The sequence below is a fragment of the Psittacula echo genome, assembly GCF_963264785.1.
Source record: "Psittacula echo genome assembly, chromosome: 19".
Classification (NCBI taxonomy): domain Eukaryota; kingdom Metazoa; phylum Chordata; class Aves; order Psittaciformes; family Psittacidae; genus Psittacula; species Psittacula echo.
The window spans coordinates 2,430,733-2,458,161 of NC_137755.1; the positions used below are offsets into that span (position 1 = coordinate 2,430,733).

Sequence of the window (27,429 nt, forward strand, 5' to 3'; positions counted from 1 at the left end):
GCAGCCACGCTGGGCTCCCCTGCACCCCTCACGCTCACAGCATCCTTCATCCCGCAACCTCACAAGAAAGGGATGGCTCCATCCCATCAAGTGCTTCCTTTTACTTTAATCCGCATGGAAAACAAAACAGATTCCTGTGTTCCCTACACTGTGCGCTATTTACTGTGAGCACAAATCCCACAGGGACTCACAGGGGGCGGAGCCAGGAGGAGCGGCACCAGCCCTGACTGGTTAAAAACCTGCCCCTGGGAGCGCGAGCGAACAGGGTGGATCGAGGCAGTTTGCACGGGCAGGCGAGCGGGATGGTGAGCACTCGCTGTATGACTGGGGCCCGGTCTGGGAGCTCTGCTCTCGCTGCCCCGGCAGTGACCAGCGTAGGCACCCAGAGAGAGCCGATGAGAGAGGAGGCTGCAGTGCAATGCTCAGAGTGTAGAGAGTGCCTGCACTGATCTCCTGAGGGAACGGTGCCAAATGCAGGGCTGTACTCGGTGCTCCTTGGTGGAGGTCCTCCTGCGGCAGGTGGCTGAGCTGCGGGATGCTGTTAATAGGATGCAGGATGTCAGGGAAGCTGAGAGGAAGCAGGACTGCCTGCTCCAGGCCCAAACTGTGCAGGGGCTTCAAGCATCCCCTACAGCTCATGGAGGAGAGGAGGAGGCTGTCAACCCAGGAAGCTGGGAAATAGTAACAACAAAAAACAACAAAAAAAAAGAGGAAGAGGACAATTAAAAGCAAGGAGCTTCCTCTTAAAGCTGTTGTCCTCACCCAGAATTGCTTTGCTGTCCTCCAGGGGGCTAAGAAGGAAGGGCACTTGCACCAGAAACAACCAGCTGATGCACTGGTAAAGAAGATCACTACTGGTGCTGCCAGGAAAAAGAGACGGGTCATAGTGGTAGGGGACTCTGCTTTGAAAGGGACAGAAGCACTCATCTGTCAGCCTGACCCGATCTCGAGGGAGGTGTGTTGCCTACCTGGAGCACGGATCAGGGATGTTGCAGATAGGCTGCCTGCTCTAGTGAGTCCCATGGACTATTACCCACTTCTAGTGATCCATGTAGGTGCTAGTGTTGTTGATAGAAGTAGCCTGGAGAACATAAAGAAGGACTACAGAGCCCTGGGAGAGGTGGTTAGGGGCTCTGGAGCTCAGATTGTCTTTTCGTCAATTCTCTAGGATACAGGGGAGGACCTTAAAAAAGCTAGGAGGATTGGCCAGGTTAATAAATGGTTAAAAGGGTGGTGCCATAGTCAGGGGTTTGGGTGTTCTGAATACGGGACCCAAGTTAGTAGGCCAGGTCTACTGGGGGCTGGTGGAGCTAGTCTGGCAAAGAAGAGGAAGAGTGGTTTTGGTAGGAGGCTTGCCAGGCTGGTCAAGGTTTCTTTAAACCAGATGTGTTGGGGGAGGGGGGCATCGTTCCATCCCAACACACCCAGTCAGTTGCCAGCACCTACAATAAATACTCAGAGCAATGCAGAGATATTCCAGCCGCTCCAGCCAATGAGCCGGCTTCATTTGGAGCTCGGCTCAGATGCCTCTATACAAACGCCCGTAGCATGGGGAGCAAACAAGAGGAATTAGAGATGTGTGCACGACTACGTGAGTATGATATAGCAGGCATCATAGAAACATGGCGGGATGGCTCCTACGACTGGAGTGTTGGAATGGAAGGTCACAGGCTCTTTAGAAAAGACAGGCCTGGCAGGCAGGGAGGGGAAGTTACTATTTATGTTAGGGATAGGCTGGAGATTATGGAACTCTCTCTGGGGATGGGTGAGCAGTCGACAGAGAGTTTGTGGGTCAGGGTTAAAAGGAGAACAGCGATGGGAGACATTACTGTGGGCATCTGCTACAGACCGCCTGATCAACAGGACTCTGTGGATGAAGCACTCTACAGACAGATAGGAACAGCCTCACACTTGCAGTCCGTTGTTCTCATGGGGGACTTCAACCACCCTGACATCTGTTGGAGGGACGGTACGGCTCAGCACAAGCAATCCAGGAGGTTCCTTGACTGTGTGGAAGACAACTTCCTTCTGCAAGTGATAGAGGAGCCAACAAGGAGAGGTGCCATGCCAGACCTCGTGCTCACCAACAGGGAAAGGCTGGTTGGAAATGTGACACTCCAGAGCAGCCTTGGGTGCGGCAATCACGAGATGGTCGAATTTGAGATCCTCAGGACAGTGAGAAGAGCTTGCAGCAAGCTCACTGCCCTGGACTTCAAGAGAGCAGACTTTGGCCTGTTCAGGAACCTGCTTAGTAAGGTTCCATGGGACACAGCCCTAGAGGGCAGGGGGGCCCAAGACTCTTGGTTGATATTCAAGGATCACCTGCTACAAGCTCAGAAGTGTTGCATCCCAACTAGAAGGAAGTGCAGCAGGAGGGCCAGGAGACCTCCTTGGATGGATAAGGACCTGCTGAGGAAACTTCGAATGAAAAAAGAGGCTTATAAAAGGTGGAAGCAAGGACAGGCGGCCTGGGAAGAATACAGGGATGTTGTCTGAGAAGCTAGGGACCAGGTTAGGAAAGCTAAGGCCCTGTTAGAATTAAACTTGGCTAGGGATGTGAAAGATAACAGGAAGGGATTCTATAGTTACATTGCAAATAAAAGACAGATTAGGGACAACGTAGGCCCCCTCCAGAAACTATCAAGAGAACTGGCTACCCTGGATTTGGAGAAGGCTGAGGTTGTTAATGACTTCTTTGCCTCGGTCTTCACTGCCAAAGGCTCTGACTGCACCACCCAAGTCTTGGAATGCGGACGCAGGGACTGTAAGAATGAAGACCCTAGGCCCACTGTAGGAGAGGGTCTGGTTTGAGACCATCTTAAAAACCTAAACGTACACAAGTCCATGGGACCTGATGAAATCCATCTGTGGGTCCTGACGGAGCTGGCGAATGAAGTTGCTAAGCCACTGTCCATCATATTTGAAAGATCATGGCAGTCAGGTGAAGCTCCCGATGACTGGGAAAAGGGAAATATAACCCCCATTTTCAAGAAGGGGAAAATGGATGATCAGGGGAATTACAGAGCAGTCAGTCTCACCTCTGTGCCTGGCAAAATCTTGGAGCAGATTCTCCTGGAAGGCATGCTAAGGCACATGAAAAACAAGGAGGTGGTTGGTGACAGCCGGAATGGCTTCACTAAGGGGAAATCCTGCCTGACCAATTTGGTGGCCTTCTATGATGGGGCTGTGGAAATGATGGACAGGGGCAGAGCAGTTGACGTCATCTACCTGGACTTGTGCAAAGCGTTTGACACTGTCCCACACAACATCCTTGTCTCTAAATTGGAAAGACATCAATTTGATAGGTGGACCACTCGGTGGATAAAGAACTGGCTGGATGGCCGCACGCAAAGAGTTGTGGTCAATGGCTCGATGTCCGGCTGGAGACCGGTAACGAGTGGTGTCCCTCAGGGATGGGTGCTGGGACCGGTCTTGTTCAACATCTTTGTCGGTGACATGGACAGTGGGATTGAGTGCGCCCTCAGCAAGTTTGCCGATGACACCAAGCTGTGTGGTTCGGTTGATACGCCGGAGGGAATGGATGCCATCCCCATTACCCACCGCGCAGGGCATCCCTCTGTGCCTTACATGGAAAGGGACCAAAAAGAATGCTTTTTTAAAGAAATTAAATCAGGGTCTCACCGAGGTCCCGAGATTGGTTCTGGGAGCTGGGGTTCCTTTCAGGCAAACTCCCCTGATGCTGGCGTGAAGGTCCCAGAAACTCCCCGGATCTGTGGGAAACACAGCTGAGTGTCCCTGTTCAGGCACCAAATTGTTACCATCAAAGTCAGTCAGAGAAACTCTCTAAGGCTCAATTTGGAGTTTCAGAAAGCAGCATTCTTTATTGCAGCGCTGGGCGCGCACGTGATCATTTCACAAAGGTGAGCACACCCAATACTTGCCAACAGCAGCTCTATATTTAGCATACTCGTGCATATTCACAGCTTTTCCAGGAACTAGTTATAATATTTGCATCCTAGTTACGCATGCGCTTTCTTGCTGAGTGTGGGTCTTTGGTGGGCACCGATAGTCTTCCTCACTGTGTTTACTGAATGACCTCAGTGCTTGCGCACGCTCGCAAGGTCCTAGTGCCCAGTTAGCAGTTGGTATGTCCTTGCTTCTGCTCTGTTCCAGTCTTGCTCCACACTGGGCGCCACTCTGCTATTTTGAAGGCTGGCATCCTTGGTCTTATTTACTGTCTCCTTAGTTGTTATCAGTCCCATGATGTTCCTTCCCCATCAGCCAAACATTCCTTTCTCTCTACACGTTAGTAAGTTAGAACAGTTTGGCCTATTCTACTATGCTAAAGGCACACACACTATTGTTAGTTTAAGAGTTAAGGTTACAACACAGTGAGCACAGGGATGCGCTGGGGACACGGTGACCATAAGGACATAGTGGGTCACATGAGGACACAGACATCACAATGACCATGGAGACATGGGACCACAGGGGTGGCTGATTCTGGAACACCCCATGTACAGGTGTGCGAGGCCACAGAACTCCAAGGAACCCTTCACCAGAGGCACTGGGAGAAGACAACTGCTCCTTGGAACACAAGCTACTGGTGGAGGAGGCAAGAGCAGCTCTTCTGGTGGTTCCCGTCTTGGTGCCTGGGCAGGCAGTGGTGCAGCTGTGACACACTGTGACATCACCTGCCACACACTGTGACGTCACCTGCCATGCACTTTGACATCACCGCTCCCACTGCTTATATTGCCTACAGTGACTCCCCACAGCAGTCACTGTGCAGAGACGACTCTGAGAACTTCCCAAAGCAGCACCTGCAGCATCATTGGGCAGCATCCAAGAGGAGGGACCTTCTGCACTGGCAGCGCCAGCATCCCCAGGTGCATCAACCCTGCACGATGGCCCAAGGGTTCTTGGGGAGCTTCCAACCTCTGCCTGGGAGGCCCTGTTCCAGAGGCACCCACAGTTCCTCCGGTTGCTGCAGCCGGGGCTTGTCTTGGGAACTGGAGCAGTTCCTTGGTGTGAAGGGTTTCAAGGCTGCCTGGGCAGGCAGCGGGGCTGGTGCTGGCCTCAGGGCTGAGCTCCCATCCTCTGTTCAGGCAGCGGGGCTGGTGCCGACATCAGGGTTGAGCTCCCAGCCCCCCTGGGTGGTGTTTTGGCTGGGATAGATTTAATTCTCTTTCCTGTAGCTGGTGCAGTGCTGTGTTCTGGCTTTATTCTGGTAATAATGCTGGTAACACACTGATGCTTTAGTTGTTGCTCAGTAGCACTTACCCTGATCAAGGACTTTTCAGTCTCTCATGCTCTGCAGTGAGGAGGGGCACAAGAAGCTGGGAGGAAGCAGACAGGACACCTGACCCAAACTAGCCAAAGGGGTATTCCATCCCACAGCACATCATGCCCAGGGCAGAAACTGGGGGAGTCACCCTGCAGGGATGGGATTGGCTCAGGCTGGGTATTGCTCAGTGGGTACTGAGCAATTGCATTGGGCATCACTGCTGGTTAGCATCATCCTCTCTCCTGTCTAGTTTTATGCTCTGTCCCTTTTAAACCACAACAGCTCTACAGCAGCAAAGTTTGCTGTACAGCTCTTCATTGTGATTTTAGTGATAGAAGATTTTACCTTTTCTGTTGTTGCTCCAGGTTTGGTTTTTCACTTCTTTTCATGACTTTGTTCTTGCATTTTTAAAGAGCTCTGGCTGGTGGGGAGTTATTTCTCTCTTTATAATTCCTCTGGGTTTCCAACCTGCACCTTGATCCTTCAGCTGCGGATTGCCAGGTTTTCCATGTGGGTCCTTCCCTCCGTGTACTTCCTGTGCCCATCCTAGGACCATCTTGTTCCTGTCAGCAGCCTGGCGGAGGTGCAGAGCGGCTCCTGCTCCCCAGCTCCCTGTGGCCATAGTTGTGGTCGCTGCCGTTTCCCTGGCACGGGCAGATTCTCAGTCTGCAGCTGAGGGTTGCTTTTCCGCGGGGGGGTCTTGTCTGGGGCTGGGGCAGGGTGGGGGCTGGCCCCAGCGGTCTGTGCTGTCGAGTCTGGCCGTGGGACCGCGTGTTGACTCGGTGGGATTTGTGCTCATAGTAAATAGTGCACAGTGTAGGGAACGCAGGAATCTGGTTTGTTTTCCACGCGGATTGAAGTAAAAGGAAGCACTTGATGGGATGGAGCCATCCCTTTCTTGTGAGGTTGCGGGATGAAGGATGCTGTGAGCGTGAGGGGTGCAGGGGAGCCCAGCGTGGCTGCTGTGGGGCTTCAGGTTTGTCTTTTACTGAGACTGACTCTGCGGCTCTGGCAGCAGAGGGCAGAGGCTGTTCCCCCCGTGGCCACTCCCGCAGCACCCCTGGGTGCCCAGTGCCATGGGCACGATGCTGCCACCATCACAAAGCCGTGGTGGTCGCTGTGGAGACGCCCATTGTGACGGGGCCCCCACGCTGAGCGTGGGCTATTGAAGGAGCCAGAGCCCTGCAGGAACCAGTACAGAGGAGAGCCCTCCCTCGGGAGGCTGCATCTCCCGTGCCTGCCCTGCGCATCCAGGTACGGGTTCTTTGACTTTGCAATCCTCTTTTAGTGTTGGCTTGAAACACATGGTGGGTGCGTGCTCTAAAGGGAGGAGAAGCTGTCAGGAGATGTGCTGGTGCCATCCCAGCTGTAGGAGCAGGGGCTGGGTGAGGAGGAGGCGCTGGGCTTGTTCATGTGCTTGGAGCTGAGCTCTGCCTGCAGAGGTGCTGGGGGCGAAGCAGGAGCCTTCTGTGTGCAGGAGCTGCTGGTGTCAGAGGTGCTGAGAAGGTGTCAGGGCAGGAGCAGCCCCTGGGCAGTGCAGCTGCTGGTGCTGTCCCTGGGAGCTCAGCACAAGGGGACCTGCCTGGCTCCGGCAAGGCCCGCGCAAGCCCCCCGGGCATTGCGGAAGGCGGCAGGGCCCTGGCAGGTTCCAGTGATCCCTGTGCCAGGCACTGCAGAAGTCACAGAAATTCCTAACATGAAAAGTAAGAAAATAAACACTTTCACGTAACTTTTATCCGTTGCTCTTTGCAATCTTCCTGCACTGGGAATCCTCCAATGTGCTGTGCAATCTGCAAGGCTTGACAAAACCTGAAGGTTTTAGTGAGCCCCATGGTGTATTTGGGCTGAGTCCATGAACCTCAGGTGCTGAGAGGAGACTGAGGAAACCTCTCAAGAAGTCCAAGTCAGAAGCAAAGCCCCAAGTCCCTTCAGCATTAATGGACCCCACTGAGGGCTGTTACTGACAAAGCCTCCCCAGGGACTCCTTAAAGCAAGTAATTGGAGGCTGTGACTACTGGGAGACAAAGGCAAAATGCAGGTGTCTGATGGTGAGAAACCCTTGGTTTGTTTGATGAAGCAGAAAGGCCAAGCCCTGACCACAGCCCTTGGAGAAGCAGAGCCTGAAATCCTGAGAATGAAAGTTCTCCCCATAGGCCTTGATGAAAGAGGCAACTGCCATAGCCCAGGGCACAGAGACCTTTTGTTCTTTTGGGCCTTTCAGCCTTGCCAGAATCCTCACTCATCTCTGCTGCAGGCTGTCCTTCACTGGCCCATGCCTGCACCTCTTTCCCTTCAGGCTCTTGACACCCATCTTGCTTTCCCACCTGGCTCTCACCTGGCATTTCTGTACCTTCAGTCACATCTCTGCACCCATCGCTGTCTGCTCCTTGAAACACAAAGCCATGGGCTGAGCCAGACTCCCTCTGGGTGACCTCTTGCACCACAACTCCACCTTTTGAGAGACATTTCTCTTTCCTCACTTTGAATCTGAACCTTCCAAGCTGCACTTTGTAGAGGTTTCCTTCTCTTCCTGCTAGCAAGAAAATCTCCATCATCTCTGAAGCCACATTTCAAGTAGTTGTAGGCTGCTGCTATAGTGTCAATTCAGCAGGTGGAGTGAATATCCCTCAGCAAGGCCATCTAAAGGAGGCTTCTAGAGGAATGGGTGATGCCATCAGGATAGAGAACTAAGCACCATGGGAGAGCAGTGGGAAAAGGGAATGGTCTGGATTGAGAACTTCCTGGCAAGAGCCAGAAGGAAAGGTGGTGTCCTTGGGTGCAAGGTACCCCATGCTGTGGGGACAGGGCACCTCATCTGGGACAGCTTCCTGCCTGTAGCACCCTCTCTGCTGTGCACACCCCTCTCTCTGCCCACACTCACAAGTGTCTCACAGAAGCTTTGCACTTCCCCTGCAGCAGTGACCCCTCACTGCAGGAGGTTCCTGCATTCTGCAGGCTCAGGGATGGATCCTGCATTGCAGGCAAGTTTGGGCAGTGCAGGAGAGGCAGACAGGAAGGTCGGCTCCTGGGGCATGAGGAGCAGTGTTCAGGCACCCCCAGCAGTGGGCATTCCCCATGTGCCACGCTGAGGCATGTTCCCATGAGGGAAACTTCTCAGACAGCCTCTGGTTTGTCCAGGCTCTGCAGCCACACTCCAGGAACACCTCCTCCTCCTCCACCTACAGACATCAACTGCTCTCCATTGCTGGGCTCCGTCCTGCTTGTAAGGATTGGTTAAAGCCCTGAACCATCACCTTGCTTCTTGCTGACTTCCCTCCACCCTCCCTCACCTCCCTGCACACTGCTCATTGCCACCAGTAACTCCCTGAAGAGTTAAGAAGCTCTCCAGGCTTTCCTCAGGGGGTGACCATGTTTCTCCATTGACCATTGATAGATCCATGGAGTGCCAGGTGTGAGGTTCCTGCAGAGGCAGAGCTGCCCCTGGGCAGAGCCCTGCTGCCGGGAGGGGTGTGCAGGGCAGAGCTGAGCACACAGCCCATGGGATGGGCTCTGGGAGCACTGAGAGGGAGCAGAGCTGGGCCCAGAGCAGCAGCTCCTGGCAGGGACAGCTCCAGGCAGCAGAGACATGGGCAGGGAGTGGGGGGAAAGTGCAGCCCAGGCCTGGGGAGGGTGCGTTCAGGCAGCTCTCTTGGTGTCTGGCACTGGAGGTGGCTGCTGGCCATGCTCTGCTGGGCACAGTCCTTTGCTTCTCCCCATGAGAGCTCCGTGATCTGCCCTTTGAAACCGTGCTGCCCTGCTCTCAGCACAGGGCAGGTGTTTGTGGGGGTTCTTGAAATCCATGTGTGTGTGAAGGCATCTTACAGACACTGCAAGTGAAAGCATAGGGCAAAAGGGAAAGGACTGATGGACACTGCAGCTCTCCTGGCTCTGCACTAAGTTATAAAGAGCTGAGAACTTCTCCCTGTTTCAATACTCTTCTGATTTTCGGTCATACAGAGAATGTTTTATACCCAAGAAAAAAAAAAACAACTCAGCAGTGTTATGCCAGGAAATAAATAACGCAGAGCAGTTGACGTCTAGCTCCCCCAGCCTCTCCCCACAGGCACCGTGCTCCAGTCCCTGCCTGTCCTCACGGCCCGTTGCTAAACGCACTCCTGCTTTCCAATAGCGTTCCTGAATTGGGGATCTGAAACCTGGATGGAGTATTCCAGAGCATCCCTTCCCTTGTTCTCCTGCCGTGTTCCTGGTCATACAGCCCGCCATGCTGCTGTCCTCCCTTGCTGCCAGGGCACACGCTGCCTCCTGTCCAGCTCCTGCCCACCCAGCCCTTTCCCATGGGCTGCTCCCAGCCAGGCAGCCCCAGCCTGGGCCATTGCAGGGGAGTCCCCTGCAGGGACCCCTGTGTCCCCTGCTCTCCTGCCCAGGACACCCTGAGAGCTCTGCAGCCCCCCCATGCCATCCCATCTCCCCACACCAGCACAACAGCCCCGGCCCTTGGGCTCCTCAAGACCTCTTCCTGCTCCAGGCACAGAGCAGCCATCCCAGAGCTGGAGCAGCCAGAAAGCTGATTTCATTCCCCTTCATTCCTGCCATGGGAGCACATAGCACACAGAAGAAGTTGCTGCAGGATCATTTATTTCCCATAAATACAATGACAGACCCTCACTGACACGAAGTCTCTGGGTCACATCCAACGGTGGCTGCTTAAGCAGGAGGGTGATAACTGATATTTTTGTGAAAACAAAGTCATCATAAATTGAACAGGAAAATAAACGTGAATCAGGAAAGACAGACATGGCCTGTCTTTACCTACACTTGGAACCCTTTGCAGGTTAAAGCAGGCAGTGTATGGCTGCTGAAACACATCCAGTCAGCAGCTTCCTCACAGCATCCTTGAGCTCCTGGTTCCGCAGGCTGTAGATGATGGGGTTCACTGCTGGAGGCACCACCGAGTACAGCACTGACAGCACCAGATCCAGGGATGGGGAGGAGATGGAGGGGGGCTTCAGATAGGCAAAGATACCAGTGCTGAGAAGCAGGGAGAGCACGGCCAGGTGAGGGAGGCACGTGGAAAAGGCTTTGTGGCGTCCCTGCTCAGAGGGGATCCTCAGCACAGCCCTGAAGATCTGTACGTAGGACCCCACAATGAACACAAAACAGCCAAGTTCCAAGCAGAAACCAAGCACAACAAGTCCAACTTCCCTGACGTAGGAATGTGAGCAGGAGAGCTTGAGGATCTGGGGGATTTCACAGAAGAACTGCTCCACAGCATTGCCTCGGCAGAGGGGCAGTGAAAATGTATTGGCTGTGTGCAGCAGAGCATAGAGAAACCCAGCGCCCCAGGCAGCTGCTGCCATGTGGACACAAGCTCTGCTGCCCAGGAGGCTCCCGTAGTGCAGGGGCTTGCAGATGGCCACGTAGCGGTCGTAGGACATGAGAGTGAGGAGAGAAAACTCTGCTGAAATGAAAAAGAGAAAGAAAAAGATCTGTGCAGCACAACCTGGGTAGGAGATGGCCCTGGTGTCCCAGAGGGAATTGGCCATGGATTTGGGGACAGTGGTGGAGATGCAGGCCAGGTCCAGCAGGGAGAGGTTGAGGAGGAAGAAGTACATGGGGGTGTGGAGGTGCTGGTCGCAGGCTGTGCTGGTGATGATGAGGCCGTTGCCCAGGAGCGCAGCCAGGAAGATGCCCAGGAAGAGCCAGAAGTGCCAGAGCTGCAGCTCCCGCCTGGCTGCGAATGGCAGGAGGAGGAAGTGGGTGATGGAGCTGCCGTTGGACATCTGCTGCCTCTGGGCATGGGGCACTGTCACAGGAGGAAAAGGCAGTGACAGGTTAGGACAGGAGGGATGTCAGATACAGAAGTTCAATTTACACACTCACAACTGTGAACACTTTCAGGCTACAGAAGAGAGGCTCAGTGTGAGTTGGTTGTGATTATCTCTGAGGTTGGTTGGTTTGTTTGTTTTCCCGGTGTCACAGCTGACAAGTGACATTTTAGGGATAAATTTGCTAAGAAGTATTTTGAAAGCAACTGTGAAGAGTCTGAGCATGGGACAGACAAAAGGGCTCAGCTGTCTGTGGGTTCGTGCCTACTCAAGGTTGCTGCAGAGTCCATCAGTCTGGTTCTCAGCTGCCCTGCACTTTCTAGAGGGACAGTCAGCTCCTTGCCCAGCAGAGCATGGCCAGCAGCCACCTCCAGTGCCAGGCACCAAGAGAGCTGCCTGAACGCACCCTCCCCAGGCCTGGGCTGCCCTTTCCCCCCACTCCCTGCCCATGTCTCTGCTGCCTGGAGCTGTCCCTGCCAGGAGCTGCTGCTCTGGGCCCAGCTCTGCTCCCTCTCAGTGCTCCCAGAGCCCATCCCATGGGCTGTGTGCTCAGCTCTGCCCTGCACACCCCTCCCGGCAGCAGGGCTCTGCCCAGGGGCAGCTCTGCCTCTGCAGGGGCTCAGGAGCAGCTCACACAAGTCCTGACAAGACTCTCGGTGCCTTCTCCAAAGCAGAGAAGGAAATTCCCAGCTCCCACTGCCCAACCTGCCCACCAAGAGTGGAAAACATCAGAGCTCAGGATCCTTCCCTATCAGGCAATCGCTGCCTCAGTGTCTTTCAGAAGGACCCTCTGCAAACGTGCTCAGAGAGATGTGGAGCTGTGAGCAGCCCTGACCCACACAGCACCCTCTCCAGTGCACAAGAACACTTCTACTGCCCTGCCAGGGGTTGTTGCTTACCTCCAGCGCCTCTCCCCCAGCGCCGTGGGGAGCTCCCGGGCAGGCTGAGTGCTGACCCTGGCAGGCAGCAGAGTCCCTGCCCCTGCACACAGCCCCTGGGCTGCAGGCACCCTGCTCGCAAGGACAGCGCTGGGCACCCCTGCCTGCACACCCACATTCACAGCCTGCAGCCAGCCCCGGGACAAGGGACCTGCCTTGCCCTGTCCCTCGCATGGTGCAGAGGGAAGCCCTGCTCTGCAGCACATCCTGCTCCTTATCTACACAGAGAAACCAAGAGAGTCCTCCTGACAGATCCCATGGACTGTCCGAGGCAGCAGCTTGAGGAGATCCCTCCAGGAACTGCAGCTGCATTGCCCTGCACCCAGAGCCTTACCATGCACAGGGCTGGGAAGGTTTCTCCTGCAGGGAGCTCTCAGCATCCTCCACTGCCAAGTGCCTTTAAGCTCTCTGAGGCTCACAGGTCTCCCCTTGGTCCCAGCTCATCAGGAGAGGCCCAGCCCAAGGTGGCTCTGCCTCTGCCCCACTGGGCTCCCTCCAGGGCTCCCTGGAGCTCTAGAGGAACCCCATGGGAAACAGCCTGAAGCAAGCACTGATGTTCCCTCCCTCAGCTGGCAGACACACTGCCTGCCTGCAGTGTCATTGCTCTGCTGAGAGATGGAGTTTGGTGTAAACAAAGTTTCTCACAATTACAGAATCATTTAGATTCAAAAACACCCTCAACATCAACTCTTAACTCTATTAACCAAACACTGTCATGTCCACCACTGACCCATGTCAACAAGTGCCACATCTCCATGTCTTTTAAAGGCCTCCAGGAATGGTGACACAACCACTTCTGTGGGCAGCCTGTTTCTTGTCCCATCATTAGGACAGACAGACAAAGACAGGCTGGGATCTCCTTTACCCTTGCTGATGGAGTGGATTCACCCTGGTTAGCTGAGGCATCTCCTCCTAAGTCTGTAGGCCTGGGACTGGAAGGGGACTCAGCTCCCTCCCATGAACACCACAAACCCACAGGAGGTAGGATTCCTCCTGCCTCTGGTCAGGTCTTCCTTGAAAAGGCACCTACATGAGAGAGCTCTTTGTCTCAGCATTAACATTGATGGGGGCCAGGAGTGAGGTGTCTGGGTGCAAATCTCTGGTGACTTTTGGCATTACAGGGCTGGTCAAAGTTACATGCAAGTTATAGAGACAGGCCAAAGATACGTGCAGGCTGATATAGAGACAAGACAATAGCGTTGGGAATATTCTTGTAAGCGCTCAGAGGCATCAGGCATCAGTTGCTATCAGTGATGCCAGGTCTGTCCTTTCTGCCACCCTTTAGCTGCAGGCATTGAGTGAACACAAAGTACATCACTGCAGGGTCTTTACTCACTCCCTTGATGATTCAGCTAAGGAACAGCCCAAGCATTTTAACTGTGTGCTTGGCTACCTCTGGCTTTCAGAGACAGCATCCTTTATGCACAGCGATGGGTCACAGCAAATCTCAGACAAGCTCAAACAGGAATTGAAGAGCACCAGGATGAGATGCTCCTACTTCAGGAGCAGTTAAAGAAGAAACAAGGTAACACAGGACCACCACTAAATAAAGCAAGAGTACATGCAGGTAGATCTCAGATAGCCTATCTCCTCTTTGCCTCAGTTACCACCAGCAAGATCTCTCAGGACTTTGTGCTTTGAGAAAGGACCCTGGATGGGAAAGGGGAACAACCGGCACTGGATGGGGATCAAGTCAGGGGTTAGGGTCTTTGCAGACTACACCCTTACCTGTCCATGAGACCAAAGGGGCAGCATCCAAGGTGCTGAGAGAATGTTTTTCACCAGGACCTGCTGGTCTGTTGCTGTCCCAGGAAAAAATGCACTGGACTCTGTGAGGCATCATTTAAATGCTGTTCCCTAGATCTAGCTCTGTAAGGAGAGAATTGTACAGGTAGTCTCATGTCCCTTTGACGGCTGGAACCCCAAGAGATGTAGCATGGAGACAAGAAGGATGAGGAGGGTGGATGCCCCCTGCATGAAGGGGAAACTTGGATTTCTGGAGGTCCTCTGTGTGACAGGGAACAGGTTGGGTTGGCTTTTGTGACTGAGGATCAGAGGAGTGGATAAGAGGGACATTGTGCTCCGAGTTACAAACTACTTGCTCAGGGAGGGGAAACAGAAAAGGAATTTTGTCAGCACCTGAGGAAGCCTCCAGGCTAATGAGCAGGTACCTTGCTGGTAATTGCCCTGGTGGTCCCTTGCCATGCAAAGCAACAGGGTGCAACAGTGTGGAGGGTCTTGGCACAACCGGTTAACACAGGTGCAGGGCAGGCCAGCAAGGGTGATGCTCCCCTGGAAAAGCTGGTCAGGATGTGATCATCAGTGTCAGCCTTGGCTGTCATGAGCATGCAATAGTGGGGACTCAGATGCTAAAGGGCATGAGGAAGGCCAGCAGCAGAGAACAGGCTCTGGACTTACTTGGGGACCATTCCAGGAGTTTCCATGGGAAGCGGCTCTGATGGTGAAGGAGCATGAGCAAGTCTGATAAGGATCCCTGAGCCTGGAATACCTGGAGGGCTTCCAAGGTCCTCCAGGGCTTTTGCCACCTTTCTGAATGCCGGTCAGGCTCCTGAGGGCTTTAGCACAGTTGCAGAGCACCTGCGCATTCTGGAATGGCCGCTGTTATTCCGCAGCCTTGCCAGAGCCTGCTGAGGCCTCTGCCTCCATCTGGAATGCTTGAGGAGATTCTGCAGGGTTGGTGCAGACTGCCAGGGCCCTGCCATGTTCTGCAATGTTGGGTGTCCTTCCAAGCGTGTTGGTGGAAGCACTTCCATGGGCATTGCTGGAACCTTCCAGTTTCCCAGCAGGGCCTTTGCCGCCTTCCAGTAGCCCCGATGTGCTGCCGCGGTGCCGCGGTTTAAGTCCAGTCAGTAATTCAGAACCACGTAGTCGCTCGCTCACTCCCTCCCCTTCTTCCCCCCTGCTCTTCGAGGGATGGGAAGGAGAATCAAAAAAATGTAACTCCCACAGGTTGAGATAAGAACAGTCCAGTAACTAAGGAATAACACAAACCACCGCCGCTACCACCAGTAATAATAGTAGAATCATAGAATTGTAGAATCATAGAATAGTTAGTGTTGGAAAGGACCTTAAAATCATCTAGTTCCAACCCCCATGCCACAGGAAGGGACACCTCCCACTAAACCATGCCACCCAAGGCCTCATCCAACCTGGCCTTGAACACCGCCAGGAATGGAGCATTCACAACTTCCCTGGGCAACCCATTCCAGTGCCTCACCACCCTCTCAGTAAAGAATTTCTTCCTTAGAGACAAACTAAATTTCTCTGTGTAAGTTTTAACCCATTGCCTCTTGTCCTATCACTACAGTCCCTAATGAAGAGTCCATCCCCAGCATCCTTATAGCCCTCCTTCAGATACGGGAAGGCCGGGGTAAGATCTGCAAACAGCCTTCTCTTCTCCAGGCTGAACAGCCCCAACTTTCTCAGCCTCTCTCCATACGGGAGGTGCTCCAGTCCCCTGATCATCCTCATGGCCCTCCTCTAGACTTGTTCCAACAGTTCCATGTCCTTTTTATGTTGAGGACACCAGAACTGCACACAATATTCCAAGTGAGGTCTCACGAGAGCAGAGTAGAGGGGCAGGATCACCTCCTTCATCCTGCTCGCCACGCTCACCTTGATGCAGCCCAGGATACGCTTGGCTTTCTGGGCTGCAAGCTCAAGCTGAAGCCGGCTCATGTTCATTTTCTCATCAACCAACACCCCCAAGTCTTTCTCCACAGAGCTGCTCTGGATCTCTTCTCTGCCCAACCTGTAGCTGTGCCTGGGATTGATCCCACCCAGGTGTAGGACCTTGCATGGTTAAACTTCATGAGGTTGGCATCAGCCCACCTCACAAGCGTGTCAAGATCGCTCTGGATGGCATCCCTTCCCTCCAGCGTATCAACTGAACCACACAGCTTGGTGTCATTGGCAAGTTTGCTGAGGGCGCACTCAATCCCACTGTCCATGTCATCAACAAAGATGTTGAACAAGGTCGGTCCCAACACCCATCCCTGAGGGACACCACTTGTTACTGGTCTCCAGCCGGACACTGAGACATTGACCACAACTCTTTGCGTGCAACAATCCAGCCAGTTCTTTATCCACCGAGTGGTCCACCTATCAAATTGATGTCTCTGATACAGAGCTTTAGCTTATGTACAGGGGGTTTGTACAGGGGGGTTAAAAGAATTTTGCTTGCTTAACAAAAGTACTGCCTGCTCATACTCATTCATCGAACACCTATCATGCTTACCATGCAGTACCAGAACATAAGGTATATATATATATATATATGTATATACAGATGTACACAGTAATGTCTCCCATAGCTGTTCTTCCTTTAACCCTGAACACAAACTCTCTGTTGACTGCTCACCTGTCTGCAGACAGAGTTCCATGCTCTCTCCAGCCATCACTGGACCCCCACGCTGAGCGTGGGCTATTGAAGGAGCCAGAGCCCTGCAGGAACCAGTGCAGAGGAGAGCCCTCCCTCGGGAGGCTGCATCTCCCGTGCCTGCCCTGCGCATCCAGGTACGTGTTCTTTGACTTTGCAATCCTCTTTTAGTGTTGCCTTCAAACACATGGTGGGTGCGTGCTCTAAAGGGAGGAGAAGCTGTCAGGAGATGTGCTGGTGCCATCCCAGCTGTAGGAGCAGGGGCTGGGTGAGGAGGAGGCGCTGGGCTTGTTCCTGTGCTTGGAGCTGAGCTCTGCCTGCAGAGGTGCTGGGGGCGAAGCAGGAGCCTTCTGTGTGCAGGAGCTGCTGGTGTCAGAGGTGCTGAGAAGGTGTCAGGGCAGGAGAACTTCTACCTCCCAGTCAGAGCCTGCTGCCTCGGACAGTCCATGGGATCTGTCAGGGGGACTTTCTTGGGTTCTCTATGTCGATAACGCGGAGGATGATGTTCTGCAGAGCAGGGCTTCACTCTGCACCATGTGATGGCCATTGTAAGGCAGGCCTTTGTCCCGGGGCTGGATGCATGGTGTGAATGTGGGTGTGCAGCCAGGGGTGCCCAGCACTGTCCTTGCGAGCAGGGTCGCTGCAGCCTAGGGGCTGTGTGCAGGGGCAGGGACTCTGCTGCCTGCCAGGGTCAGCGCTCAGCTATGAGGATGAAAGGCACGGACCCAGAGGTAGAGTACAAGCTGAATCATTTATTGCAAAGCTTACAGGGTATTTGTATCCTTCCAAGCAATTAGCCAAGCACATCTGTGTTTGCCTTGCGATTACATCAGGCGAAAGGTCTCTCAACATCCTCTTTCCAGTTCCGACGTCCTTGTTCCTTGCCAGTTCCAACATCTTCCAAGTACCAGTCAGGGATGGGTCACTCCTCATTGCCTGCTGTAGTTCCTCCTTCCCATGGTCTCTGACAGTTTCGATGCATTCCAACCCCCACACTCAGCCTGCCCGGGAGCTCCCCACAGCGCTGGGGGAGAAGCTCGGGGGGAAGGAACAACACCTGGCAGGAAAGGAAATGTGTTCTTGTGCACTGGAGAAGGTGCTGTGTGAGTCAGGGCTGCTCAGAGCTCCACATCACTCTGAGTTCAGAGGGTCCTTCTGAAAGACACTGAGGCAGCGATTGCCTGATAGGGAAGGATCCTGAGCTCTGATGTTTTCCACTCTTGGTGGGCAGGTTGGGCAGTGGGAGCTGGGAATTTCCTTCTCTGCTTTGGAGAAGGCACCGAGAGTCTTGTCAGGACTTGTGTGAGCTGCTCCTGAGCCCCTGCAGAGGCAGAGCTGCCCCTGGGCAGAGCCCTGCTGCCGGGAGGGGTGTGCAGGGCAGAGCTGAGCACACAGCCCATGGGATGGGCTCTGGGAGCACTGAGAGGGAGCAGAGCTGGGCCCAGAGCAGCAGCTCCTGGCAGGGACAGCTCCAGGCGGCAGAGACATGGGCAGGGAGTGGGGGGAAAGTGCAGCCCAGGCCTGGGGAGGGTGCGTTCAGGCAGCTCTCTTGGTGTCTGGCACTGGAGGTGGCTGCTGGCCATGCTCTGCTGGGCACAGTCCTTTGCTTCTCCCCATGACAGCTCCGTGATCTGCCCTTTGAAACATTGCTCCCTTGCTCTCAGCACAGGATGGTTGGTTGTTCTTAAGATCAATTTGTGTGTGAAGGCAACTTAAAGGCAGTGCAAGTGTAAGCAGTGGTCGAATGGGAAAGGACTCTTAGTGGCTCTGCACTAAGCTAGAAAGAGCTGAGAACTTCCGACTGTATAAATACTCTTCCGATTTTCAGTCATCCGTAGAATATTTTATACACCTAAGGAAAAATATCAGCAGTGTTATACTGGTAAATAAATAACACAGACAAAAGGATTTTTGATGAGAAAATGAACATGAGCCAGCTGTGTGCAGTCGCTTGGAGTATTGTGTGCAGTTCTGGTGTCCTCAACATAAAAAGGACATGGAACTGTTGGAACAAGTCCAGAGGAGGCCATGAGGATGATCAGAGTACTGGAGCACCTCCTATATAAAGGTAGGCTGAGAAAGTTGGGGCTGTTCAGCCTGGAGAAGAGAAGGCTGCGTGGAGACCTCAGAGCAGCCTTCCAGTATCTGAAGGGGGCCTTAAGTATGCTGGAGAGGGCCTCTTCACTAGGGACTGTAGTGATAGGACAAGGGGTAACATGCTCAAACATAAACAGGGGAAGTTTAGATTGGATCTAAGGAGGAAGTTCTTTACTGTGAGGGTGGTGAGGCACTGGAATGGGTTGCCGAAGGCACACAGTATCACAGTATCACAGTATGTTAGAGATTGGAAGGGACCTCAAAAGATCATCTAGTCCAATCCCCCTGCCAGAGCAGGAACACCTAGATGAGGTTACACAGGAATGTGTCCAGGCGGGTTTTGAATGTCTCCAGAGAAGGAGACTCCACAACCCCCCTGGGCAGCCTGTTCCAGTGTTCTGTCACCCTCACTGAGGAGAAGTTTCTTCTCAAGTTTAAGTGGAACCTCTTGTGTTCCAGTTTGTACCCATTACCCCTTGCCCTATCATTGTTTGCCATTGAGAAGAGCCTGGCTCCATCCTCGTGACACTCCCCCTTTATATATTTATATACACTAATAAGGTCACCCCGCAGTCTCCTCTTCTCCAAACTATAGAGACCCAGCTCCCTCAGCCTTTCCTCATAAGGGAGATGCTCCACTCCCTTCATCATCTTAGTTGCCCTGCGCTGGACTCTCTCCAGCAGGTCCCTGTCCTTCTTGAACTGAGGGGCCCAGAACTGGACACAATATTCCAGGTGCGGTCTCACCAGGGCAGAGTAGAGGGGAAGGAGGACCTCTCTCGACCTACTGACCACCCCCCTTCTAATACACCCCAGGATGCCATTGGCCTTCTTGGCCACAAGGGCACAGTGTTGGCTCATGGTCATCCTGCCATCCACTAGGACCCCCAGGTCCCTCTCCCCTACACTACTCTCTAACAGGTCGTTCCCCAACCTATATTGGAACCTGGGGTTGTTCCTGCCCAGATGCAGGACTCTACACTTTCCCTTGTTATATTTCATCAAGTTTCTCCCTGCCCAACTCTCCAGCCTGTCCAGGTCTCGCTGGATGGCAGCACAGCCTTCTGGCGTGTCAGCCACTCCTCCCAGCTTAGTGTCATCAGCAAACTTGCTGACAGTACACTCAATTCCCTCATCTAAATCATTGATGAATATATTAAATAATACTGGTCCCAGTACTGACCCTTGAGGCACTCCACTAGATACAGGCCTCCAACTAGACCCCGCCCCATAGACTACAACTCTCTGGCTTCTCTCCTTCAGCCAGTTTGCAGTCCACCTCACTACCTGATCATCCAGGCCACACTTCCTCAGTTTAGCTATGAGGATGCTGTGGGAGACTGTGTCAAATGCTTTGCTAAAGTCAAGGTAGACCACATCCACCGCTCTGCCATCATCCATCCACCGCGTTATTTCCTCATAAAAGGCTAGGAGGTTGGTCAAGCACGACTTCCCCTTGGTAAAGCCATGTTGACTGCCCCTCATAACCCTCTCATCCTTGACATGCCTTATGATGGCATCAAGGATAAGGTGTTCCATCACTTTCCCAGGGATGGAGGTGAGGCTGACCGGTCTATAGTTACCCGGGTCCTCCTTCTTGCCCTTTTTGAAGACTGGAGTGACATTTGCTTTCCTCCAGTCCTCAGGCACCTCTCCCGTTTCCCAAGACTTGGTAAAGATGATGGAGAGTGGTCTAGCAATGACTTCCGCCAGTTCCCTCAGCACCCGTGGGTGCATCCCATCTGGACCCATGGATTTATGGATGTCCAGATTGCTCAACTGGTCCCTAACCCATTCCTCGTCGACTAAGGCAAACTGCTCCAGTGACCTGACTTCATCTGAGGTCTCAGGAGTACAGGGCTCTTCAGGACTGCCTCCGGCAGAGTAGACTGAGACAAAGAAGGCATTCAATAACTCTGCCATCTCTGTATCTTCTGTCACCAGGGCACCCATCCCGTTCACCAGTGGGCCAACCTTGCCTCTGGTGTTAGTTTTATCAGCTATGTATTTGAAAAAGCTCTTTCTGTTGTCCTTGACCCCTCTGGCCAGATTTAATTCTAAGGAGGCCTTAGCCATCCTAGCTGCCTTCCTACATCCTCTAGCAGCAGCCTTATATTCCTCCCGAGTGGCCAGCCCCTCCTTCCATGACCTATAAACTCTCCTCTTCCACTTGAGCATACCCAGCAGTTCCTTATTTAGCCACACAGGTCTCTGGCCCTCTTCCTTGACTTCCTACGTGTCGGGATGCTCTGCTCTTGAGCTCGGAATAAGCAATTCTTGAATGTCAACCAACTATCTTGGGCCCCTTTACCTTCAAGCAGCCTTGCCCATGGGATTTCCCCTAGCAATTGCTTGAAAAGGCCAAAGTTTGCCCTGCTAAAGTCCAGGGTTGCAATTCTACTTGCTATTGTACAGGCCCTACCACACAAGATCCTGAATTCCACCATCTCGTGGTCGCTGCAACCAAGGCAGCCCTCAACCTTTACTGCTTCGACCAGACCCTCCTTGTTAGTGAGGATGAGATCCAGCAGCGCTCCTCTCCTGGTTGGCTCATCCACCATTTGGATAAGGAAGTTATCATCCATACACTGGAGGAACCTCCTGGACTGTGGCTGGGTTGCTGAGTAGTCCTTCCAGCAAACATCAGGGAAATTAAAATCCCCCACGACGACCAGGGCCTGTGACTGTGAGGCCGCTCTCACCTGCCTGTAGAAGGCCTCATCAACTCAATCAAGGGATCTGGTGGCCTGTAACAGACACCCACAACAGTATCGCCCCTGCCAGCCTGCCCCTTAATTCTCACCCACAAACTCTCAACTCGCTCGTCCCCTGTCCCTGGACAGAACTCAGTACATTGCAGCTGCTCTCGCACATAAAGAGCAACCCCACCACCCCGCCTGGCTGGCCTGTCTTTCCTGAAAAGGACATAGCCCTCCATGACTATATTCCAGTCATGCGAGCTGTCCCACCACGTCTCTGTAATTGCCACCAGATCATAATCTCCTGACTTAACACAGGTCTCCAACTCCTCCTGCTTATTTCCCATGCTGCACGCATTGGTGTACAGGCATTTCAAGGAGGGAGCTGAGCTCACCGATTCCACCCTAGGATTATAGGAGGCCTCCCAGTCTTCATCAATTCTAGAGTGCTGCCCCACTGGGGCAAGCCCAGCTGCAACCCCATCCCCCTTCGAATCTAGTTTAAAGCTCTCCAAATGAGCCCTGCTAATTCATGCCCCAGCATCCTTTTGCCTCTGTGAGATAAACCTTTCCCACGTGCCATCATCCGGACTGGAGCCTTATAAAACCAGCCATTATCAAAGAATCCAAACCCCTGCCTGAAGCACCAGTGTTGAAGCCAATTGTTTACGGACTGAATTTTCCCATTCAGTCCCACATCATCACTGGAAGATGGAAGAAGTGAGGAGAAGATCACTTGAGCCCCAGACTCTTTCACCATCCGCCCCAAGGCCCTGTAGTCTTTCTTCATCCCCCTCAGACTGCGGGAAGCAGCTTCCCCCCCACCTGTCTGGAAGACCAGCAGCGGGTAGTAGTCTGTCGGGTGCACCAGGCTGGGGAGCGCCCTGGTGATATCCCTAATCCGGGCTCCAGGCAAACTACACACTTCCCTATGATGAGGGTCAACTCTGCATAGCGGGCCCTCTGTTCCTCTCAGAAGGGAATCGCCTACAACAGTGACCTTTCTTTCTTTCTTGGCAGAGGCAGTCTTGAGGCGTGAAGTCGACCGCCTTTTCCTATGTGACCTTGTAGTCTGGCCTTGCACCACATCCTCACTTACCTCTCCAGCAAGATCCAGGGCCTCAAACCTATTACGGAGGGGCACCTGGGGAAGCAGGGCAGGAAGGGAGGAGGGTTGCCCACGGTTCCGAACTGGAACTTGCTTCCAGCCCTCATTGTCTTTTTGGTCCCCTACCTCTGCGCAACAGCTACAGGGCAGGGGCTGTCTTGGGCCATCCCCCTCTGTCTGAGAGGACAGGGGGTCCATCCCCTTTTGGGGGGTATCCCCCTGGAACCGTTCCTGCTGGCACGCCAGGGAGTTACTCCACCAGTCGATCTCCCTTTCACACTCCCCGATGGTCCTCAGCGTCTCGACCTCCTCTTTAAGTTCTGCCACCAAGCTAAGCAGATCTTCTACCTGCTCACACCTCACACAGGTGGAATGCTGGCCTCCCTCCCTCAGCAGCAGCAGGCTCTGGCACTCCCTGCAGCCAGAGACCTGAACAGCCACGGTTTGGGACGGGGTCTCTGTCTGAGTTGCTACAGTCTCCTTACTGCAAGCTCTCCTTCTGGAGGCGACCATATTGGTCAGCAGTCTGGGACACCAGCAACAGGATCCACAACGCGACCGGCTTGTTCCTCCCTGCGCCCGATGCGCAGCGACCGGTCGCTGCCCTCCCAAAGGCTCTTGCAAGGCAAGGGGCACGGGTGCAGTCGCCATTACCGCGGGAACGCCCCCTGCGACGTCAGCCGCTCTCTCGCAAGGGCTGCTGGGGCATCGGGAATCGGGAGCTGTCGGGAATCGCGATGTCTCTGCGCTGTCCCCTCTGATTTTCCTGATCTCTGCTGAACCTCGTGGTCGCTGAAGCGTGCCGGCTCCGGCTCTAGCTGTGCTAGCTCCGATCAGCAGACTGAATGTGCTGAGCTCCCAGTGACAGCACTAGCAGCTGCACTGCCCAGGGGCTGCTCCTGCCCTGACACCTTCTCAGCACCTCTGACACCAGCAGCTCCTGCACACACAAGGCTCCTGCTTCGCCCCCAGCACCTCTGCAGGCAGAGCTCAGCTCCAAGCACAGGAACAAGCCCAGCGCCTCCTCCTCACCCAGCCCCTGCTCCTACAGCTGGGATGGCACCAGCACATCTCCTGACAGCTTCTCCTCCCTTTAGAGCACGCACCCACCATGTGTTTCAAGGCAACACTAAAGGAGGATTGCAAAGTCAAAGAACCCGTACCTGGATGCGCAGGGCAGGCACGGGAGATGCAGCCTCCCGAGGGAGGGCTCTCCTCTGCACTGGTTCCTGCAGGGCTCTGGCTCCTTCAATAGCCCACGCTCAGCGTGGGGGCCCCGTCACAATGGGCGTCTCCACAGCGACCACCACGGCTTTGTGATGGCGGCAGCATCGTGCCCATGGCACTGGGCACCCAGGGGTGCTCCGGGAGTCACTGCAGGAGGACCAGCCTCTGCCCAGCCGGCTCGGGGACGTCCCTCATGGGCTGCTCTTCCTCAGTGCCTTTGGTCTGGAGGTGGAGCATGCGAGGGGTCACAGTTCAACCTGGGCAATGGAACAGGGCATCACGGCCACCTACGAGAACTGGAGAGTGACCGACATTGGCACAGCAGAGAACTGTGGAATCCCATACTGAGTTGGGCTGGAAGGGACCTCAAAGCTCATCCAGCTCCAACCCACTGTCATGGGCAGGGACAGATTCCACTAGAGCAGGTTGCTCCAAACTCCTGTGTCCAACCTGGCCTTGAGCACTGCCAGGGATGGAGCAGACAGAGCTTCTCTGGGCAAGAATCTGCCACTGTCTCACTACCTTGAATGTGAGGAATCTTTTCCTACTATGAAATGAAATTAAATGAGATAAATGAAATTAAATGAACTCCTGTTTCCACTTGGAACCATTATTTGTCCTTAAAAGTTAATCTGGACCTGAAAAAACATTTGACATTTCAGGCAAATAACAGGCTCATCGTTATTTGACTAATGATTATCATTGCAGGGGTTAAATTGAAATAGCACAGCACAGCACAGTACTGCACAGCAGAGCAGAGAACAACACAGCTATGGAGATCCTCCTGCCCTGATAGCTCAGTATCTGCCATTCTTCATTTCTTTTAAAAAGGAAGAAGTCCCAACAACTTGCTTTCTTAGCACAGGGAAAGTTCAACAACAGTTGTGCAAGGGAGCATTTGAAACCGATGGTTTGGGAGTCACAGCAGCAACGTGCTCAGCAGTAAACAACATGAATGCTTTCTGTCCTTTTCCTGCTTTCAAATCCATCTCCTACCAACCAAACCACAATCCCCACATGGCAGCACAGCAGCTGTGACTGACTTCACTGTGCTTGACAGGATTCACTGAATATTGTTGATACGCTGTCAGGAGGTGTGCAAGGATGGCTGCTTATTCTGAGCCAAACCCTTCAGGTGCGCTAAAAGAATCAACTGCCTTGAAAACAGAAGAGATTGGGAAAGAAAACAAACCCTGCTGCTGTTATTTTAAAAGGCAAGAGGAAAAGGATGAGCACCAGACAAAAATCAGGCAGCCCATGCCTTGGTGAAGGTCATCAGCAAATCCACGGCCTGACTGGATTGCAGGAGCAGAACATGGCCTCACAGAGAAGAAGGCAATGCGGGCACTGTTTAACCCCCTTTTTCCTCCCGAATGGTCTCTTCCTGTTCACAACGGGCTCCGGTTCAGACAAGCTGCGTAAACCCTGTGCTCACCGGAGCGCAGAGCCAAAGCACCGCTGCTGCTGCTGCAGAGCCACGAGAGCTGATGGGCACTGCCCTTGTGCACAGCCTGCCGGCAGGGGGCAGCAGAGGAAGCTCAGCGCTGCACTGCCATGGCTCTGACAGCCCCGCAGAGCAGGGCTCAGGACAAGAGGAGCAAAAAGCTTTTTGGATGTTCCTGCTGGCGCTGCTCAGGCTGAAATGGAACCAACCGGGAAAGTTTGCTCCCCCCAACCCATCCGTGCCTCCGGGATGCCAGGATTCTCTGACCCCCAACCAGGGGGGCAGTTGTGGGTCTGGGGGTCACTTGGGGGTCACTTGAGGGGCAGTTGTGGGTCGGGGGGGTGACTGGCTGGGCAGGTGCAGGTCTGGGGAAGGGTTGTTGTAACGCTGATGGCTCTGCATTTGCAAGCATCTGCAGTAGTTTGGAAACTTCAGTCTGTCCTTCAGATAATTTCACTTCCTCTTAAATCCCCGGTAGGTAGGCATGCCATTTTCTGCCAGTGGGTTTGTGCAGCTTCATCCTGAGGAGCAGTTCCCTTTGGGATACTGTCAAGTCAATTGAATGGATAGAATGGATGGTTTGTACTGTTTGTTTTTGATCAATGTTCTCACTTTGGTTTACTGCTGAAATTAAAGTCAAGAGTCTCTTTTCCCACTCAGAATATGTTGGTTTAGTGTCTTTGAAAGAGGCAACTTGAACATTAAAGTTCTTTTTGGTCCATCAGGGTCAGTTTTTAAATAGTTCACAGAAAGAGCCATGCTCAGCAAAACCCCATTCTGCTATGGAGGGTGGTGGAGGTGTACAGGCCCAAGTGACTGGCACGGTTTTAATTCCTGTATTAGGTATTTCCTGCTTCCTCATGCTCTGGATTCCATTCCCATGGCTTTCCCGTTCATAACAGTGAGTACAGTGGGTGAGCAATGATAGAGAATCCAGGTCCATGTTTCCTCCAGTATCCTGGAGGACCCATAAGCTGTTGTAATTCCTTCCCAGAGTGGGGCATCTGCCCTTGTTCTGTTTTTCTGCAGGTGTCTGCAGCAATCACTGCACTGCTGCTATCCACCAAGAACCCCCTGATTTGACTGGTTTCTGCTTGGTTTCTGACATTCCTTAGGTGGAACTTCAGCTTCTGCACCATGGAGTGCTTACACACTGCTGTTGCTGCAGTTCTTTGGGGCAAACTACCCTGATTAAGACATGATCTGTATAATGGTACATTTTCACCTTCTGAGGAAGTGAGACCTCCTGTGGGTTCCTAGTGTTTATGGGACATAGCTGAGTCTCCTTCCAGCCCCAGGGCTACAATCCCAGCAGGAGATGCCTCAACTAACCAGGAAAAATCCCTTCCTTTCAGCAGGGGTAAAGGAGATCCCAGCCTGTCCTGGCCTGCCTGTCCTGTCTGGTGATGAGACAAGAAACAGGCTGCCTGCAAAAGTGGTTGTGTCACCATTCCTGCAGGTATTTAAAAGACATTTAGATGTGGCACTTGTGGATACTGCTTAGTGCTGGACTTGACAGTGTTTGGTTAATGGTTGGACTAGGTCTTAAGCACCTTTTCCAACCTAAATTGTTCCATGATTCTACAAAATCTCATTGTTCAGACCAATCTCTGTCTCTCAGCAGAGAAATGACACTGCAGGCAGGCAGTGTGTCTGCCAGCTGAGGGAGGGAACAGCAGGGCTTGCTTCAGGCTGGTTCCCATGGGGTTCCCCTGGAGCCCCAGGGAGCCCTGGAGGGAGCCCAGCAGGACAGAGGCAGAGCCACCTTGGGCTGGGCCTCTCCTGATGAGCTGGGCCTGGCTCCTGGGAGGCAGACAGATGCTGGCAAGCGGGCAGCGCTGCAGAGAGACAGCTCTGGCCAGGAGCAGGGCTGGGGCACTGCCTGCAGGCACCCAGGGGAGACCTGCGAGCCTCAGAGAGCTTAAAGGCACTTGGCAGTGGAGGATGCTGAGAGCTCCCTGCAGGAGAAACCTTCCCAGCCCTGTGCATGGTAAGGCTCTGGGTACAGGGCAATGCAGCTGCAGTTCCTGGAGGGATCTGCTCAAGCTGCTGCCTCGGACAGTCCATGGGATCTGTCAGGAGGACTCTCTTGGTTTCTCTGTGTAGATAAGGAGCAGGATGTGCTGCAGAGCAGGGCTTCCCTCTGCACCATGCGAGGGACAGGACAAGGCAGGTCCCTTGTCCCGGGGCTGGCTGCAGGCTGTGAATGTGGGTGTGCAGGCAGGGGTGCCCAGCGCTGTCCTTGGGAGCAGGGTGCCTGCAGCCCAGGGGCTGTGTGCAGGGGCAGGGACTCTGCTGCCTGCCAGGGTCAGCACTCAGCCTGCCCGGGAGCTCCCCACGGCGCTGGGGGAGAGGCGCTGGAGGTAAGCAACAACCCCTGGCAGGGCAGTAGAAGTGTTCTTGTGCACTGGAGAGGGTGCTGTGTGGGTCAGGGCTGCTCACAGCTCCACATCACTCTGAGCACGTTTGCAGAGGGTCCTTCT

At 53.7% G+C, this 27,429-nt stretch overlaps 1 protein-coding gene across 1 annotated transcript; it reads right to left on the bottom strand.

Moving 5' to 3' along the window:
- Positions 1–10,041: 10,041 nt before the first annotated feature.
- LOC308228538 (olfactory receptor 14A16-like) lies at positions 10,042–10,989 on the bottom strand (the record flags this gene model as incomplete). Its single annotated transcript, XM_080631919.1, has 1 exon — positions 10,042–10,989. The coding sequence occupies one exon, from the start codon at positions 10,987–10,989 to the stop codon at positions 10,042–10,044; it is 948 nt and encodes a 315-aa protein (XP_080488045.1).
- Positions 10,990–27,429: the final 16,440 nt, after the last annotated feature.